This window comes from Megascapheus bottae, chromosome 1, assembly GCF_031878675.1.
Source record: "Megascapheus bottae isolate mThoBot1 chromosome 1, mThoBot2.hap1, whole genome shotgun sequence".
NCBI classification, from domain to species: Eukaryota; Metazoa; Chordata; class Mammalia; order Rodentia; family Geomyidae; genus Megascapheus; species Megascapheus bottae.
Genome location: NC_143509.1, coordinates 57,698,284 through 57,718,854, shown reverse-complemented (window position 1 = coordinate 57,718,854; position 20,571 = coordinate 57,698,284). Strand labels below are relative to the sequence as shown.

The 20,571-nt window shown below is 37.0% G+C and overlaps 1 protein-coding gene across 2 annotated transcripts in view; it reads right to left on the bottom strand.

The window, feature by feature from the left end:
• Kpna1 (karyopherin subunit alpha 1) overlaps positions 1 to 20,571 on the bottom strand; it is a 54,828-nt gene that overhangs the window by 8,278 nt on the left and 25,979 nt on the right. Inside the window, exons 4-10 of one of the 2 annotated variants that reach the window (XM_090345451.1) lie at positions 17,330 to 17,429; positions 14,366 to 14,460; positions 6,583 to 6,714; positions 4,978 to 5,066; positions 4,244 to 4,343; positions 3,337 to 3,500; positions 1,390 to 1,468 (exon numbers count right to left, since the gene is read on the bottom strand). In XM_090345451.1, the coding sequence (XP_090201577.1) occupies positions 1,390 to 1,468; positions 3,337 to 3,500; positions 4,244 to 4,343; positions 4,978 to 5,066; positions 6,583 to 6,714; positions 14,366 to 14,460; positions 17,330 to 17,429 (759 nt within the window). Of the gene's footprint in view, positions 1 to 1,389; positions 1,469 to 3,336; positions 3,501 to 4,243; positions 4,344 to 4,977; positions 5,067 to 6,582; positions 6,715 to 11,350; positions 11,475 to 12,928; positions 12,980 to 14,365; positions 14,461 to 17,329; positions 17,430 to 20,571 lie in introns of those variants that run through there. The other variant, XM_090345455.1, reaches the window with a different exon arrangement.

The following is a 20,571-nucleotide window of genomic DNA, read 5'->3' as shown; positions in this document are numbered from 1 at the left end:
AAATACAGTAATGGGTGTATTCTTTTCTTTTTTAAAATGTCTAAACTAAGCACTGTAGGTAATGAGCAGAGAGAGGAGAATCAAGTTGATGTCCAGGTTTCTAGTATGTACAACTGCTAATGCCATTCACTGAGACAGAGTACAGAATCAGGAGTTCAGATATGCGGGGAACAGAATAATTTGGAAGTACTTTGCAAATAAATACATTATCACTGGAAAAACTTAAGAAAACAAATCCAGGGGCCAAGAGTCTGGCCTAGCATTGGCCTAGCATGCACAAAACTCTGGGTTCAGTTCGTCGGTAAAACATACATAGAAAAAGGTGGAAGTGGTGCTGTGGCTCAAGTGGCAGAGCACCAGCCTTCAGCAAAAAGTGTCCAAGGACAGTGCTCAGGCCCTGAGTTCAAGCCCCACAACTGGCAAAACCAAAAAACTAAACAAAACAAATCCAGTCTCTTTAATTTTAGAGACAAGGAAATAAAAAATAAAAATAAAGCTGGAACTGGTTAAGACAAAGCTAAGTTCAATTTTTTCCTAATTTTTACAATCCATGCACAAGAGGGCTATCATTGAAGTTGTAAGATTTACAAATGAGCTGAAGGACTTCCCTGTGGAAAATGCTTATCAACAAAGATAACAGGAAAAAGTAAACTTGCTAAGAATAAATTATATTGTTAGTGAAACGAAGAACCAAAACTTGTCAACATCATGAATACCTAGGATGATAACTCTAAAGACATCTGGAAGAAAAATGCCCAGAACAATATGCTGTGAACAATACCAAAGTTGAGTGGGCACTAGAATTTTTCTTACATAGAAAACCAGAAGTGGTGCTATGACTCAAGTGGTAGAGCTCTAGCTTTGAGAAAGCACAAGGACAGTGTTCAGGCCCTGAGTTCAAGCCCCAGGACTGGCAAAAACAAAAAAACAACAACAAAAAAGCTGATCAATGATGTTTTCAAAAGTCACTTCAAATAACAATAGAAGGAAGAAACAAATTTGCCTTCAAAAAAGGGAGGGAGGGGAGGCAAGTAACAGGCCAATACAGAGATATTGTAATTATTGGGATTAAAGATCCCTAAAGAAAAAAAGTTTCGGTTTGTGTGATTTTGTGTGCCAGTACTAGGGCACTAACTCAGAGCACATCAGTTTATTACTTGGCATTTTTGCTCATGCCTGGTGCTCTACCACTTGAGCCACACCTCCAATTCTAATTTTTTGGGATTAAATTGGAGTTAAGAGTTTCTTGTACTTGTCTGCCAGGAATGGCTTTAAACCTGGATCTTCAGATCTCAGCCTCCTAAGTAGCAAAGATTATAGGTATGAGCCACTGATTGTCTAGCTCAATATACTGTTTTAGAAGAAGAAAATAAAGTTACTTATTCATACCTGTGTCTGGATATCATCTCCTGTGACAATGTTGCCTACAGCTCGCAAGGCAGGAGAAACTACTTTATAGTCATCATGCCTGCAACCATAGAAAGAAATGTTAGGGCTTACAGTTATTTTCTAAAGGGCTAAACTCTGAAAATAATATATATATGGTTAAGATTTCAGAGAAGAAACGTATCTATTTTAAGGGAACGAACCGTACAATGAAAAAATGTTTGGTATCCTCTAGAGGAGCTGTCTTTTCACTTTATTGAATACTTTTGGAAAAACAATAAGTAATTTCTAGTAATCTTTCCCAGGCATTTCAACACCTAGATTCCACAATTTCCTCTTTAGTTAGTTTTCTACAGTTGCTGAGATAATAAAGAACAGTAAGTAACATTTATATAACACAATTTTTTTTTTGGTCCGTCATGGGACTTGAACTGTGTGGACCTGGGCTCTTCAGCTCAAGACTAGTGCTCTAACACTTGAACCACAGCACCACTTCCAGTTTCCTAGCTCTTCAACGGGTGATAAGAGTCTCCATGGACTTTCATGCCTAGGCTGGCTTTGAACAATGATCCTCAGATCTCAGCCTCCTAAATAGCTAGGATTACAGGCGTGAGTGACCAGTGCCCAACTTATAACACAAATTTTGTTACTGAAGTCTTCCTACTAAATTTACAAAGCTGTCTTATAATGGTCAAAGGCCTTCTACAAAGGCCTACACAGAACAGATACTAAACCCTAATTTCAGTGTAAGTCAGTATTATTTAACTTTTTAAAAACATCTTACTCTTCCATTCCTTTCTTTTAAAGAGATTAGTCATTTTTTTTTTTTTTTTTTTGCCAGTCCTAGGCTTGAGCTCAGGGCCTGAGCATTGTCCTTGGACTTTCTCAAGGATAGAGCTCTACCAATTAAGCCTCAGCACCACTTCCAGCTTTTTTCTATGTATGTGGTACCAAGGAATTGAACCATGGTCTTCATGCATGCTAGGCAAGCACTCTACTGCTAGGCCAAACTCCCAGCCAGAGATTGGTCATTCTTAAAACTGTCAGTTCCTTCACAGTTATTTAAGATCTAATAACTAAAATGTACAGAAACACAAGAGATTACTTCCCAGACTCTGGAACAGCACATCGACTTTAATTCACTACAGCACTATATCACTTTCTTGAAATTAAGTGTACTGGCCAGCTTTGTACAATCCCTGAATTTTGTGTCTGTACATTATATTCAACTACTCAATTCCATATGCCACATTCAGAAAAATTAATTTCTATCTACTTTGTACTTCAATTAAATGTCAGGTATTGCTTGTACTTTTCTCACTTCCCCATTATCTTTTCAGTGCATTTTTTTCAAAGTACTATCTAAAAATGTAATTACTATACTTTTCAAGTATTTATGCCATGAGTAAGTCATTCCACCACCAAAGGTAATATAAAGACTAAAGTAAGATTCAATGTCTGATACTAGTAGCTCTTAGAGAGACAGATAAGGGATGACTATTTTTAGTGGCAATAAGCATTCTGATTTCTAATGGCTGTTAAATAAAGTTTTCCAAATGTTTCTGCTAAAGGACTGCTACTAGTAAAAGAGCTTCTTAACAAAGACATAAACAAGAAACAACAACAAAAAAGTCCAAAGCACAATATATCAATAAATGCAATCAACTAATATGTAAGTATGAACACAAACTACTATGGAGGGAAAAAAGTAGATATACTTAAAAAAAAAAAGGTTTAATACTATCCAAATACTTTATTTGGATAGTAAAACAGTAAAAACACAACAATGAAACCTGTTGAAATTCTTTTGGAAGGGGAAAAGGCAGGGAGAGAGATAAGAAGGGGTGAGATTCGTTACAATGCATTTTAAATGTGTGGAAATTTAACAATGAACACCCTTGCCCCCCTTATAACTAAAATATGCTTTAAAAAAAAAAAAGGATATCTTACATCAGCAGCTCCACAAGTCTCCTACATACTCCAGCATCAATGACTGCCTGAATTTTATCATTGGGTCCATCTGATAGATAAGAAAGAGCCCAGCAGGCATCAGCCAGTACATCAGTGTCGCTGACAAAGAGCAACCAGGAAAGGACATTCAGACAGGGAGAGACCTGTAAAAGAAAGATGATATGAAGAAAATCAGCAGAATCAAAAGAATGAGATGAGATATTCAAGAAGGCTATCAGGCAGTCACTTGATGACTTACTGACTTGGGATTGCTGTCTGTATTCTTTTGTTTACTTTGTTGGGGTAATTATAATCCAAAGAAAATAACTTCAGAAACAATATTTTATATATACCTATTTTAGGGGTTAAAATTTTTTTGAGGGCCAGGAGTTTGGCCTAGTGGTAGAGTGCTTGCCTAGCATGCACTAAGACCCGGGTTCGATTCATTGGTAGCACAGACATAGAAAAAAAGCTGGAAGTGGTGCTGAGGCTCAAGTCGTAGAGTGTTAAGCCTTGAGAAAGTCCAAGGACAGTGCTCAGGCCCTGACTGAGCCCAAGCCCAAGACTGGCAAAAAAAAAAAAAAAAAAAAATTGACAAATACAGTTGACCAGGTAAAGGAACTTTCATATATGCCATTGTGAGGAAATGCTATGTTCTAGATACTTTGTTATTAACAAAATTTACTAAGGTTTTAAAGACGAATCCGGAGTTTTGGGGCAGTGAGAAATGATCTCAAATTTAAACAAAACCCAGAAATGACAAGCACCCTTATTTCTGAACAAACTGATAAAATTCTAACATTCTAAATTTTACTGTTCAGAATTATCTCTGTAAATATTAACATCGGTTGCTGAGTTCTTTTAACAGCACTTTTCCTGGCCAATTTCCCACAAGTATAGTGCTTACCTTTGCAAATTCTGGAGGTGGACTTTTCCCTCTACAGAGATTAGACAATGCCCACACGGCATTCCGGGTCATGGTCAAACGATTTTGCTTTGAAAATAACCTACAAGCATGAGAGTGTGATGGTAAGTTATGTGAAAGATATCAATTCACTGATGACCTAAAATAATAATAATGCTATGGATAAAGCAGACTTCAAACAGATTTCCTCCAGAACAAAAAAATTCATTAAGGCCAGGAGAGTGCCTGCCTAGCATGCAAAGATCTGGGTTTAATTCCACATACATAAGAAAAGCCAGAAGTGGTGCTGTGGCTCAAGTGGCAGAGTTCTAGCCTTGAGAAAGCCCAAGGACTTGCTCAGGCCCTGAGTTCAAACCCCAAGACTAGCAAAATAAATACATGAATAAATAAATAATCATTAATTATATTACAAGTAATTCAGAATTTTAGCACTAGAATAAGTGCCTAAGGAAATGATATGTAACAAGTTAACAGCATTTGGGGAAAGGGTGACATTGTCCAAAAAGAAATGTATTCTTAATCTGACTTATGTGACTGTAACTCCTTTGTATATCACCTTTTTAGTAACAAAAAGTTGGAGGAAAAAGCATCTGGAAGGAAAATAACACTAAAGATGCAAAATAATTTCCAAAGACAATGCTTTCTGAGGAATTTCTTGTTTGTATTGCTCATGGGGGGGGGGGGAAGCAAGCAAGAAAAAAGGAAATGAAACTTACTGCAAAAGAGGTGGAAGGATATTGCAGTCTAAAACATAGTCCCTGCACATGGTACTATCGCCAGCAATGTTGCCAAGGGCCCAGACTGCCTGTGAAAGAATTAATTCATTATTGATAAATGTGTAATTAAATTCCCTCATAAATCTTTCAAAGGGACCAAAATATCACAGTAATACTTTAAAAAAAGAAAATGAGTTAAGCAATGTTTATGAGGAGATAACCCAATATTTGTTCTTTCTTCACAACCCATTCTCATCCTCTCATCCCTAAGTAACACTTCATATAGCTCTCGATTCAAGTACCCTATCAGCTGAGTTGATGTGTCCTTAAAGGGAATTCAAGAACTATCAAAACACAGATAATTTTATTAAACTTTTGGATGTGATAAAAGCCATATTCATTTAGTAGTGGTATCTTTTAAAATGTGGTTAAGGCTAGCAATAATAAAAAAAATTAATGCAGTTTTTTTTTTAATAAAAAGGTAAGACTTCAAGTAGATTTCTTCAAGAAGCTGCTGCTCATTGTGTGAAAAACAGTAACTGGGAGAGATGGTAAGAAAGAAAGAAGTGTTCATTTAAATGCTGGTGCTCAAAGCTCCCCCTCCTCTTCTAAGCTCCACCTTGTTTACCTCTTCCTGGACTCACAAGTGTAAAGTAAAGGACCTTTTGTTTTTCGGTCGATTGAGGGGTTGAACTCTGGGCCTGAGTTCTGTCCCTGAGCTCTTTAGCTCAAGGCTCACACTCTTAACATTTGCGTCAAAGCACTACTTCCAGTTTTCTAGTGGTTAATTGGAGATAAAAGTCTCAGAGATTTTTGTGGACTTTTGTGCCCAGGCTGGCTTTGAACTGCTATCCTGAGATCTTAGCCTCTTGAGGAGCTAGGATTGTAGGTGTAAGCCACCGGTGCCCAGCTTAATTTATATGATAATATTTTAAAATTGTATAATATACAATTATATTACTTATATACTATTTATTATATAATCATGCAATTTATAATTCACATATTATATATAAATTATATAATTTGTTACAGGGGAAGGAGGGCTAAAGAACTCTTGAGCCAGGCGCTGTGCCCCCCCACAAAAAAAGGTTATATTGTTAAAAAAAACCCTGGAGACTAAAGGTATAAAGACACAAAAGTTTATAAAACCTAAATAGCTTTATGTGACTAGAAGTGTGCTTATATTTACTAACATATATTGACTAAGTTTAAATTTCTTTTTTTTTTTTTTGTTTATCATGGGGTTTGAACTCTGGGCCTCAGCTCTGTCCCTGATTTCTTCAGCTCAAGGCTACTGCTGTACCCCTTGAGCCACAGCACTACTTCCAGTTGTTAACTGGAGATAAGAATCTCTTGGCCTTTCATGCCTGGGCTGGCTTTGACCCGAAATCCTCTTGAGCAGCTAGGATTACAGGCATGAGCTACTGCGCCCTGTGAATTTAAATTTCTAGAACACAGCCAGAAACCAACTGGATTATCACAGCCAAATAGTCAAACTCAAGCCCTGAATGCGACAAAGGGGAAATTTCAGTCTTAAATGCATCTGCTACTCCTTACTTACTGTATTTTTATTTAGTTTTATTTACTCCTTTGTTTTATTACCTGTTCTTGGACATCTTCAAACTCTGAGCTGAGCAACTCTATGAAGATGGGCACTGCTCCTGCCTGAATCACAATTCGGGTCTGAAGGGAATTTCCTGAAGCAATGTTTGTCAGTACCCAAGCTGATTCAAACTGGAAAAACAAAAATAATATTCATCATCCTAGCAACTTCAAATCTTGCTCATCATGATTTCTGTATATAAAGAAGAGTGTGAGATTGTTATTTGCATATCACTTATTAGCTGAATACCATTACTAATTTTACTGGGACTTGAACTCGGGGCTTTGTGCTCTAGCTTGGTTTTTCTGTTCAAGGCTGGTGCTCTATTACTTGAACCTCACTTCTACCAGTGATCATAAATCTCAAGTCAAGGTATAATTAACGTAAGACCATAAAAAAGAAATGTTGCATAAGATATCAAATGGTTTCCTAAGATTCAAATGAAAACAAAAACTAAATGAAAAATAATGTACATAAATGTAGCACCAAATCATATTACCAAATAGAGTTAAAAAGACTAAAAGTTAATATACTTTTTTTTTTAAAGTAGTTGGATTTTTGAATGATGGGACTCATTGAATACTTGCTAATATGCAAGTTCTTCCACCATTTGAGCCACACTACCAGCCCTTCTTAGATCTAGCTACTTTTTCTAAGGTTTTGAATTTTCCCCTAGACCAGGTCTCAGATGAGAATGCCCTTTCCTATATCTCCCACATAGCTGGGACTGCAAGTCTGGCTTATTTATTTAGATAGCATCTTACTAACTTTTGTGCTCAGGCTAACCTTGAATATTGACTTTACTGGATCCCTGCCTCCCAAGCACCTGAAATTACAGCTATAAGCCACTAAGCCCAGCCCTTAATGTACTTATTATACAGATTTTATCTGAATGGAATTATAAGAAATTACAAAAAAAGGTGTCACTTATAGAGAATCCTGGATGACAATAAAATTAGGGGTAAGATTTAAAAAAATGCCACTGAAAACTCTTATGTTCCCTTGGGTCTTAATCTATTCATATGATATAAATAATTTTTGCAGGATTCACAAAGCAAAATAGAAGGATGTCAGCGCAATGCATACAAAATATGATTATAGCAGGCAAAAGGTATTTTAAATGTTAAATAGATCAAAAGGAGTTAACGGGGATAGAATTCAAAGAAATGACAGCTTCAATGCATAAGAGCATCCAATAAATAAGACTCCAAACCAAAGTACAGATATTTTTTTTTCTTTCAAAGAGCATTCCTAATAATGAGGTGGGAAAAAGGCAGACTGAGTAAAGTTTGAGTAGTATAGCACTAGTAAGCAGAAGATATGAACAAAATTATAGCCAGCATATTATAGCATACTACTAATTCTACAAACCCCTAGCAATAACTTGACTTCTAGCTTAGTGCTAGAAAATACAATCTTGTATTTCTTGGTTTTAGTCAGTGTTGGGACTTAAAAGCAGGGGCCTGGGCACTGTCCTGAGCTCTTTTGTTCAAAGCCAGAACTAGAACTCTACCACTTCAAGCCACAGCTCAATTTCTGATTTACTACTGGTCAGAGAAGAATCTCATGGACTTTACTGCCTGGGATGGCTTTGAACCATAATCTTCAGACCTCAGCCTCATGAGCAGCTAGGATTACAGGCATGCGCCACCAGCATCTAACTATATATAGCTTATATTTCTATATAGTTCATGGTTCCCATACTTTCTTAACAAAACATACACCAAGGGAAAAAAATTATATTCTTTCAGTGACATGCCTTCACCTAACACATCAATAACGTCTACCTTGTTATAAGCTTTTAGATCAACTAAAAAAATCAGGTGCCACAGGGAAAACAGAACAGACAACCGAATCAACATAGTTCAAAGCCATGTAAATGGTAACAAATGCATCGTAGAATCAATCGCAGAACGCACTTAAAAGGCTGAAAGCATGGCTAATGTGGTGGCTACCTGCCTAGCAAAAGCAATCAATTCATACTGAATGAGAAGGGAAGAGGAGAGGGGGAGAAGGGAAGAGGAGAGGGGGAGAAGGGAAGAGGAAAGGGGGAGAAGGGGAGAGGGAGGGGAGGGGAGGGCGAGAAGAGAAGAGAAAAGAAGAGAAGAGAAAAGAAGAGAGTAGAGAGAAGAGAGTAGAGCAGAATTGAGTTCAAAAGAAAACTGGCAGTGACTAGCAAGAATGGTAAAGTAGCTGGTAGCCTAAACACAGGTGTTCTAGCAGCAGGATGCCAATACTAGGAGCATCAGGGTTAAAAAGAACCATAAATTTTATCTGAAAAGATAAAGCAATACTCAAAGCCTTTTAAACCTCTCTAAAACATACCTGTAATACTACCACAGGAACATTTAACTGCTTTTATTTTTCTCAGAGCAAGAAATCTCTAATAGTGATAAGCCAGACTGTGCGGAGAAAACAAGACTTCACCTAAGATAATTTCTTTTGCTTACTAGGAAAATTAGTTAAGAGAGAAGTATAATCTAAGTATAAAAGCAAGTATCTTGCCAGAAGATCATCCCAAAGCTCAACAATCACCAGACCCTGCAGAGATCATGTTAAACCAAATGAAAACTGAGTAAAAGCAATCTGTAAATAATATCTCTCTATATTACACATTATGAGATATATATATATATCTCAGACAAAAAGATGTGCAGTGAGGTTTTTTGATTTGGTGGCACTAGCTTCAAAATCAAGGGCCTGTACTTATTACATAGGTATTTTACCAACTGAACCATACCCCTAGATTATTTTAGTTTTAGTTATTTTTCAGATATGTAGTAGGTTTTGTTTTTGTTTTGTTTTTACTGGTCCTGGGGCTTGAACTCAGGGCCTGGGCTCTGTCTGCAAGCCTCTTTGTGCTCAAGGACCAAGGATATTGCTTTACCAGGTGAGCTACAACAGCACTTCTGCATTGTTGTTGTTGTTTTTTAAAGTAGTAATGAGATAAGAGCCTCACAAGACTTTCCTGCCCAGGCTGGTTTCAAACCTTGCACCTTAGTTCTCAGTCTCCTGAGTAGCTAGGATTACAGGCATGAGCCACTAGCACCCAGCTGGTCTAGTGATTTTGTAGTGTCAGCTTGACTTCAATTCCCTTAATCTGTGACTCCTGCTCAATTCACCTACCCATGCTTCCTGTGTACCTGAGCTTATAGACATGAACCATCATGCCTGGAATATTTGTTAAGACTGGGTCTTATCATCATTTTGCCTAGGCTAGCCACAAACCACAACCTTCCTGATCTATACCTCTTAGGTGGGATTACAGCATAATCTATCATGCCCAGCTGCAGTCAGGTTCTGACGCAAAAGAAATAATAACCCAGGGGCCTGGAGTTTGGCCTGGTGGTTAAAGTGCTTGCCTAGCACGCACGAAGACCCAGGTTCGATTCCACGGTACCACATACATAGAAAAAAGCCGGAAGTGGTGCTGAGGCTCAAGTGGTAGAGCTCTAGCCTTGAGAGAATCCAAGGACAGTGCTCAAGCCCTGAGCTCAAGCCCAGGACTGGCAAAAAAAAAAAAAAAAAAAAGAAATAATAACCCAAATAAGTAAAAGATATGCTAAATAGTAATGGTACCAAAACTCAAACTGCTGAGTATAGCACTAAAGACCCCAGAGGAAATGAGGCAAATACAGAAGCTACTTATAAGTGAATTAAGCAAAAACAAAATGAAATGACAATGATTATGGCAAAGAAAAAGAAGTCAATAACACCCTGAAGATGGATGACACAAGACCAGAAACTAAGCCAGATGCAGTATGCAAACCTCTAATCTCAGCACACGGGAATCTAAGACAGGATGATCTTGAATTTCATGCCAACCGGAACTACCTAGAGACATCCTATGCCAATATATCATAGCAAAAGAACTATCAGACAGTTGTGTTTATTACTGAGAAGTGTATGTTGTTTCAAACCATTGAAGGCAAGAATAGTTAAGAATGGAAACTGAAAAGTAACTTATTTTCAAAGAGAGAGATAGAAGAATAACTGTAGATGAGAAATAGTATCCATGCATTAACAAAGCATAAAGATACAAGTATTTTGGTATTTTTACCTTACTGAATGAAACAAATTTGGTTCCTACATATATCTCTGTGTTTCTATATGTCTGACTGAGACATTGAGAAGGAGAATTACCTTAGAGTATAAGTTTGTTAATGTTGGAAAAAGCAATGTTTAATGTTAAGTAGACTTTTTGAAGACTTGCATTTGAACTACTTAACTTTCCTTCATCACAGTCTAGTCTGTACTTTAATTTCACTGAGATTTTTGTCTTTTTATACTTTTGTAATATTTTAGAACTTTGGGCACTAGATTAGAATTTAACCTGAGAGAGTTATAAAAGGGGAAAGCCCAGAACTGATAGTAAAATAACAACAGAAGCAGCTTTTAAAAAATTAACGTATTATGACAATAAAAAATAAAAACCTGGGGGTGGGGTCGGCGAAGTCTAAGAAATGGTATCACCTTTAGTATCCACATAGTAGCCAAAACAGTTATAACTTTCACTCTTCCTTTGTTGTTTTAAACTATCAATAAACAGAGAATGGAACCACAGAGGAACCTATTTGCAGCTAAACCACTTATAATTAGCATTTTACTAGTATTTGTCACTGTCCAACAAAACCTGCTAAAGGCTGCCACTGAAATCTGCATACTGAATATTTGATGTTTTCTCTCTCCCCTTTCTCATTCTCTACCTTCTGGTGCTCAGTTCCTTAAATAAGGGAAATGAGAATCCAAAGCTGAAGTACTTCTGACCTCCTATCAAGTTTCCCACTCCAGGTTGAGGTACGCCTGGGTTCCCTTTCTCCATTTGGATCAGGACTCTGTTGCTGGCCACTTTGCCGGTTCCACTCTGGTTCCTAGCAAATGCCAGGCTCACCTGGAGAGCAAGTGAAAAGAAAGGCTCGCATCAGAAAAATAAACCCAGATATCAAACTCTGCAGAGCATAGTGCCTGAGTCATCTGAGCAACCTTTCAGAAAAGCAGAGAGGTCAATGAAGATGGGAAAAAGCATAGGAGGATGAAGGCTTACTGCAGTTTATCACATTAAGCTTTTGAGAGGGGACAAGAAAAGCAGAGAAGGGGAAACTAAGCCAACTCAATTCAAACTTACAACTTTTAGAAAAGCACCTATCTACTGTTTAGAAGCAGAAAGCAATTTGCTTAATTGTAGTAGATATTTTTATCAGCCCCTATAAAAAGGGACTTGAGAATGAAAAATCATAGCACTGTAGGAAAATGGGTCCATAGAACATACCATAAAGATCAGTCTCATGACAAAGGCTCAATTAAGTATGTCTGCTCTTAGATGTTATTGCTTGCTTTCAAATTCTAGATTAGACCCAAGCTCAATTCTATTTTGAGGGTAAGTTTGTCCCTGGGTAGTAATGCTAAATACAAAAACAGCTATTGACTGGGAAAGTCAGATTGAAGAAACCAAGTTTGTCCTACTTATTAGTGAGTTGTATCAACAAGTTTCCACTTACTATAAAGTACTGACTCTCTTTCTGGAAGAGAAATGGCAAAATCCCTAGTCCAAATATACTTTCTCTGCAGCTCTGGTTACCTAGGCTGGAGTATGAATTAGCTTATATATCTTAGTGCTGAGAAAACAGAGGAGTATCCTCACAGCTTACAGAAACAAGTCTAATTATTTGAATAGATAGCAGAACATCAAGTTTCCTGACTAAGCCTCCTTGAATATTCTTGCTCTCTCTGCTTCAGTGGTTAACCATTATTCATGCTGGACAGAGAATGGCATCCTGTGCTTAAATTTGCACAGAAAGAAAGGTGGAGAGGACAGTTCTTCAAATAATAAACAAGTTATTTATTGGCCTTAGAATAGCTATGATGACAATTGTGAGATTATGAGATGGTCACTTGCACAGGGATCATTTTCAATCTTTAGAATATTAGTCTGTACAAGAGTATCATCTAGAAATTTAGATAGAAGCAAAGTAGATATTTCTGAAGGTTTTCATTTTCAGAAATGTTAAATGTACATTCTAGTATTAGAGAGCACCGAATCAAAAACTGATGACTCATTTACTTGTGCTAGCCAAGAGAGGGCATTCAGAGAACATATTGTATTCTATGGAGTAGAGGTAAGACTCGTTCCTTATGTTAAGAATGTAAAGATGAGACTCATTTCTCTGACTTTTCATTTGGGGTAAAGCTTCTTTCTTTAATGCACAAGAAATTGGATCTTTGCAACCACAAAGGAAGAAATGCTACTAGAACAGCAAAAATCAGTTTATCTCTCAACTCTACTCATTCCCAGAGACAGGACAGAAACATTTTTGTTAGCATGAACAAAATGATAATTTTCCCTACCTCCCTTTTCCTACAAAGCATTTCAAATGATAAACTGCAGTAAGGCTCCTCATTTGGTCCCTCTGGTTTTCTTGGCAGGTTGCTTAGGGGCTCAGGCTCTGTTCTCTGCAGTGTTGGTTGTCTGGATTTCCTTTTTTTTCTGAGAAAAGTCTCTCTCTTCCCTTGTGCTCAGGGTGAACAGGATTTTTCAGGTGTCTGGTGATTTTGGCCTTAGATGAAGACCAGAATTACAATCCAGGAAGCAGCTAGCAAAACAGAATCTTAATTCAAATAAATACAGGGGTGGCAAATGTCAAACTGGAGAAGAAAAACTGATGGGACATCAAAGTACTCTACCTTCTCTGTATTGCTTGTTTTCCCTGTAAAGAAATCACCACCGCAATAAAGATGTAAAAAGAAAGACAAGAAGGATAAAAAGAGAGAAAATACCAAGAAAAAAGCACTGAGATTAAGAATGATCAGGCCGGTTAGAAGCCTAGAGATACAGGTTGCCATGTACAAAAAATATCCCAGTCCCTACAAAAAAAAATCACTATTAAAATAAGGTAAAAGCACACAAAGCACAATGGGAGCTATCTTTATGATTAGCTTATTGTCAATTATTAATGTGGAAAAATAATCTCACTTTGTGATTTTCTTGATACTTAACCCAATTTTATAGTTGCAGTTTCTAAAGAGGGTCTGAGGCATTCAGATTAGATACAAGGCTGAGAATTCTGAGACCCCAGACACCTGTTAATACATAGTGATACTGATTCCACTGGCTACTCTAAGGAAGTCTAGATACTGAAAAACCACAAGAAAAAAAAAAATCCAACTCTTATTCAGAAAAACATACACCTTAAAAAAAAAATCCACATTATTCCAAGGATGAAGATCAGTTGGCAGTTGGTTTCTTGTACTGTGACTGTGAAAATGATCTAATTCAGAGGATGCAGAATTTCTTCTTGCAATCTCTACACAAAACAGTACTGAAATAACAAAATGATAGTAGCAGTAAGCACGCACACAGACTCTGACAAAGCAGTCTCTCCTGATTCCCCCATTCTTTCAAGATAGAAGATTTGAAAGTTCAGTTTTTGTTCCAGCCTATGTGGCACCATCTTGAGACCGACAAGTATACTCTACAAGATCCTCAAAACCAATTTTTATGCAGCCTATGTCTAAGGCTCCTATTTACAATGGCTCCTCTGCTTCACATATTTCTTACATATTACCTACAATGGTAATCACAAAACAGTTTAAATGAATAAAGACAAAAATTCTAAAGAGCACAGCCAGGAATTACATATTACATGTCAAAAAAAGGTATAAAAATAGCTTATAATATAATCATCAGGAATATTATAAACAAATTTAACCTTTACAGAAATAAAAGTAAAAAATTCATATGCAAAATAAAAATTTCTAAGAGCTAAGAAATGAAAATGTTCGCACCTGCAGTGTACAATTCTCTTTTCGTTTGAGGAACTCCACAAACCTGGCAACTACTCCTGGGGTGCTGATAACTTCATCAATAGGAGGATTCGGCTCTGTTTCCACATAAAATAAAGAGAAAAATAATCCCTTGATTTCAGTGTAAGGACTTTATAGCTTAAAATTATTTCACAATATTCCTTCATTTGCTGGGCCTAACCACTTTGAGACTAGGGCAGTGTGAAAGGTTTCATATAAACCAACAAGTTTTAAAGGGAAAATGAAGAATGGGCAGTTTTGTGTCTCAAGTGATAGGAAGCTTTCTTTCTTTTTGTGGTACTGGGTTTTGCTGAGCTACACACCAAGACTCTAACAATTCTTAAAAATTAAAATTACTCCAACTCTTATATGCTTTGTGATGGCTTTTCTGACCAGGAGTTTTCAGTTGTCAGTTTTGTTTTTCATGCTATTTTTATCATAGACTGTCTTGAGAAACTTACAGGATCGAACAGTCTGTTAACAGGGTATAATTCAATATCTATAGTAATGAATGCCAGCAGGAATTCATTAAGATTTACTAACCAAATTAACCTCATTTTTAGTTAGAACAGTAAGTACCTTATAAACGAAGTCTTTCAATAAATGTATGGGGTAACAGACTGAAATGCCAGATAGTGAGTAGTCACAACAGACACCCAGCAAATTTTGAAATGTACATGGAGCCATGCCAGAAAATATGCAGTGAGATCACTGTACTATCTATACAGAACCTTGGCCATTAATAGTGAAAGAGGTTCAATTTGACAAGGGCTCTGACATACATCTTGTCTGCTTCCACATTTTTATTAATCACACAAATAAATTTGTAACAATAAACTGGTTAACACACCACAACTAATAAAACAAAATTCAGCAAGACAACTTTTTGTTGTTTTGTAGTGCCTATGCACACAAGGTAAGCACTCTACTGCTTACATTTTGAGCTCTAGCATTTGTTTGTTTGTTTGCCAGTCCTTAGGCTTGAATTCAGAACCTGGATGCTGTTCTTGGGCTTTTTTGCTCAAGGCTAATGCTCTTACCACTTAAGCTACAGCTTCACTTCTGCTTTTTTCTGACAGTTGATTGAGGTAAGAGTCTTATGGACTTCCCTGCCTTGGTGTCTTTGAACTATGATCCTCAAATCTCAGACTACTGAGTAGCTAGGATTATAGCCATGAGCCAAGTGCCAAGCTACCATCTGATTTAGCTTGTTTCGTCTGACATGAATTCTCTTCCCTGTGTAAGGCAGGCTTCAAACTCTCAGGCTCAATGATCCTCTTCAGCCTCCTTAGAAGTTAGAACTACAGGCATACCTGCCATTTAGCAATTACATTTTACAAGAGGATATCTTACAAAATAAAGTAAAAATACAATTCATGAAGAAAACCACTAGTAAATTTAGTTTAATGAACATTCAAAGTACTACTATGCAATGACCAACAAAACCTTTAGTCTCACGTTATTGGAATGAATAACTTTACAAGGTAATCTTTCACAATGCTCTACATTCATAAGAGCATTTATGGTGTACTGTATTCTAACAATTCTATAGTATATATGTTTTTTTGGTTACAGGGGCTCAGTATGTAACCCAAACTGACCTTGAACTTGTAATCCTGAGTGTTGGGTGTGACACCACGCCTAGCCTACTTTTTTTCGAAAAAGAACGTTGGAAAATCAGAATATATGCAAAGTAGTAGGAAGGTAAAAGCCTTTAAAAAGTCCCAATTTGTGAGAAATCATTAGGTTTAGCTTGCAAAAGGCACAACAATTACAGAGGTGTGGGAAGTATACATTCTCTTTGAATATTGGTAACTTGTAATATAAAACACGAGTTTTTAGGTATGTGCATTATGATGGTAGGTTTTCCTACTATTTAACTTCAAATGATGTATTTTGTTTTGTCTTTTTTTATTCTAGTACCAAGTCTTGAACCCAAGGCCTTATATTATATTCTTGGCTTTTTTGCTCACACAGCCCAGCCACACCTCTATTCCAGCTTTTACTGCTGGTTAATTGAAAATAGTCTATTGGATATTTCTGCCTGGACTGGCCTCAAACCACAGTCCTCAGATCTCAGTCTCCTGTGTAGCTAGGATAATAAGCATGAGACTCTGGCACTTAGTATATTAGTATTTTTAATCACTAATAACAGCCATAACACTGGAAAGTTCAAGTATTTATCATCGTCAACGTTTTAATATGATTCAGAATTCTTTTTACTTGCCTAGGGTGACAAGTACCATACTCCAGTCCTAGTCTATAGCTTATTACACCAAACAGATGATTTAACTTAACCACCAACAAATCCATACTTAACTTTCAGTAGTAAACTAGCATTAAAATCATCAAGTATTGCTCTCTCAAGCAACATTTTAAAATTTTTCCTAAAAAGAATTAATATATAAGGACCAGGAGTTTGGCCTAGTGGTAGAGAGCTTGCCTAGATGCACAAAGACCCAGGTTTGATTCCTCTGTACCACATACATTAAAAAGCCAGAAGTGATGCTGTGGCTCAAGTGGTAGAGCTCTAGCCTTGAAAAAAACCCAAAGACCTTGCTCAGGCTCTGGGTTCAAGCCCCGGGGATGCCACAAAAAAAAAATTGATATAAAATATTGACCATTTCACTGTAAAAAGAAATTATCTGTAGTCTGAAAAGAGATAATGGGAAAGGACTTTGGGGGGGGGTACCAGATATGGGGGTTGAATTCAGGGCCTCAGAGTTGTCCCTGAGCATTGCTGATCAAGGCTAGCAGTCTGCCACTTCAGCCACAGCTCTACTAGCTCGTTTTTGGTGGTTAACTGGAGATAGAGCCTCCAGGGATTTCCTGCCTGAGCTGCCCTGAGTTGCTAGGAATACATGTATGAGCCACCAGTGCCAAAAGGAATATTTTACAGAAAGAAAAGTATTCTTTCATATAGAAAGAAATGTATTCATAGCTTACCTTTTGAAAGCAGCTTTCTGAATTTCTGTGTTGCAGAAAGCTGTTGCTCTGGGCTATTAGAAAATATCATTTCAATCATGTCAGAAGTAATGACACCACCCTAGATCACAAACAAAAGCAAATACAACAGAATGTTAACCTTAATTCAGATAAAATAAAAGATAACATAAATTCTGATAATCAACTTAATCACATTTCTCCAAAAGTTATCAAGATATAACAACATTTACATGTAATAATGAATGTAATAAACCAATTTTTTAATGTAATATTAAAAAGCACACAATAGTAAGACAGTAACCTAAGCAGTAAATAACCAGACAAAGCTGGGTGCCAGTGGCTCATACCTACAATACGCTACTACTTAAGAGGCTGAGATCTGAGGCTCATGGTATAAAGTCAGTCTGGGCCGAAAAAGTTTCAAACTTTTACCTTCAATTAACCAGCAAAGATGCAGAAGTAGGGGGTGTAACTGAATTGGCAGAGTGCCAACCTTGAACAAAAAAGCTAAAGGACAGTGGAAAAGTTCTCCCTGAGTTAAAACTAAGCAGCTTAATATCACTTCTACTCATTTATTATATGACTAGTATCAAAATTAAATGCTGAGTGGTAAAGAGGGATTTTCCTGACTTCAAAACCTACTCTATTGCTGCCTCATGTCCTCTTTTAATTCCACATCCAACTCTTGCCATTACTAGATATTTCTTTTTTATGCCTGTGTTCCCCCCAGTTTACTGTAATCTCCTTGAAAACCCAAGACCTTAGCCTTTTTCATGTTTTTGAATTTTCATAACTGTCAAACAAAAATATTAAACACATATAACAATGGGGCACAGCAAGTTATTTTTTAATGTTAATCTTACCACTCTCACTGATGGCTATTATATCGTACTCAACTAGAATTAACGGAAGTACCTACTACTAGATACCTTTTAGTAGTAGTAATACTACCAATTATTTAAAATTCCTTTTTTTTTTTTTTTTTTTGCTAGTCCCAGGGCTTGAACACAGGGTCTGAGTACTGTCCTTGGACTTTCTCAAGGCTAGAGCTCTACCACTTGAGCCACAGCACCACTTCTTAATTTTTCTACTTATGTGGTACTAAGGAAGTGAACCCAGGTCTTACTGAATGCTAGACAAGCGCTCTACTACTAGGGCCAAACTTCCGACTCTTCCCAATTTTTTAATTTAAAAATGTTTAGTTTCCCACTGTTTACTTAATTGTTCCTCATAATGTGGGTGGCCCTCATGTAGTCAGCTGAAAGCCTTAAGAGAAAATATAGAAATTTCTAGAAGAAAAATAATTTCAGCCTTCAGACTATACAGGAATTTCCACCTGCCAGCTTGATTCTAAGACTACATTCATATCAACTTCTAATGAATGTGAGCCATAATCTCTCTCTCAGTTCTGTTTCTCTAAAAGATTGTGACTAAAACAGACCATAAAACATTAATTCATGTAAACTCTTTCAAAACTTCTTAAAAACTATAAAAAAATTTACCAACAAATAATGTGTTATCTACAATGTCTATGGCAATTCCAAAAGTAATTATAATCCTTTCTCAACTCATAAAGAAAACTTATTGACTGGGACGGGAGTTTGGCCTAGTGGTATATCTTTGCACAGGAAAAACAAAAGGTGGGGAGGAACATTTATTTTCTTTCACACATAAAAGCTCTCAAAAGGAATAAATGAAGTTGGGCATTTGTGGCTTATCCCTATAATCCTTGCTGCCCCACAGGCTGAGAACTGTGGATCATGGTTCAAAGCCAGCTAGGGCAGGAAAGTTCATGAGACTCTTTATCTCCAATAAAGCACTAAGAAAAAGCCACAAGCAGAACTGTGGCTCAAATAGCAGAGCACTAGCCTGAGCAAAACAAACCTTAGGGATAGTGCCCAGTCCCTAAGTTTAAGCCTCAAGACTGGGGGGTGGGAATGGGGGGTGAGAATAAGCAAAAACACTGAGCAATGGTGGCACAGTGGTTGCCACTGGGGGAAAATGTTGGGATAAATAGAGTAGAAGGTATTTTCTTTAAAAAAAAATGTATGGGGCTGAAGTTCAGATTCCAGAATAAAAAAAATTAAAAAAAAAAAAAAAAAAGCTTGGAATGATAAATCACACCTATAATCTCAACACCCAGAAGGCTGAGGTAAGTAGATTCTGAGTTCCAAAGTCAGTCAGAGCTGAATAGAGACTTTATCTCAAAAGGTGTGTGTGTATGATGTATGTATGGGGGGGGGGTGACATTTTCATGGATTTGTCTAATGTATTCTGTGTGATCTACTTTTTTCTTTTTGGTCAGTCATGGGACTAAGACTCAAGAGTCTGGTCACTGTCCTTAAGCACTTTTGCTTAAGGATAGCACTCTACCACTCTGAGCTATTGCTCCACTTCCAGTTTTCTTGTCATTAATTGGATGTAAGAATCTCATGGACTTTACCCACAATGGCTTTGAACCATAATCCTAAGATCTCAACCTCTTGAACAGCTAGGATTACAGGCATAAGACACCAGCACCCAGCCCTATTATCTACTTTTAAATTATATAATTACACAGAAAATTTATGCAGAAATGATGCATATAAATAAAGTATAAGTTATACTTTGTATCTTTATTGGCTGCTAAAAATTTACAATATCCCAGTAGTTCTGATATAGATTCAATTTTTATGCTAATTTTATAATTATAAATTTTGAGGAATAGTTCTATCAATTTTTTTATATAATTTTCATTTTGAAGGGAATATTTTTAAAAATTTAAATAAAGAGCTAAAAGATTTTTTTTGGTGGGTCATGGGATTTAACTCAGCCTGAGCACTGTCCCTGAGCTCTTCAGCTCCATGCTACTGCCCTACTCTTGAGTCAAGCCCCACTTCCTGTTTTCTAGAGGTTAAGTGGAGGTAAGAATCTCAGGTCCTTTTGTGCCTGGGCTGGCTTTGAACCCTGATCCTTAAATCTCAGCCTCCTGAGTAGCTACGGTTATAGGCATGAGCCATAGAGCTGGAGCCGCTACAATGAGATGTTTTGATCCACCTATGCTTTTAAGTTGAAACAGTATTTCACGATGACCTCCCAATCTTGCCTCAGCCACTCTAGCATGGGAATACAAATGTACACCATCCATACCTGGTTCTATATTAATTTTACTGCTGAGTTACCTTTTTAATTTAGTTGATTTTTTTTCCCACTGCATACCACCCCAAAATACCATAAGCAGATTAAATATGTAACATCTTTTT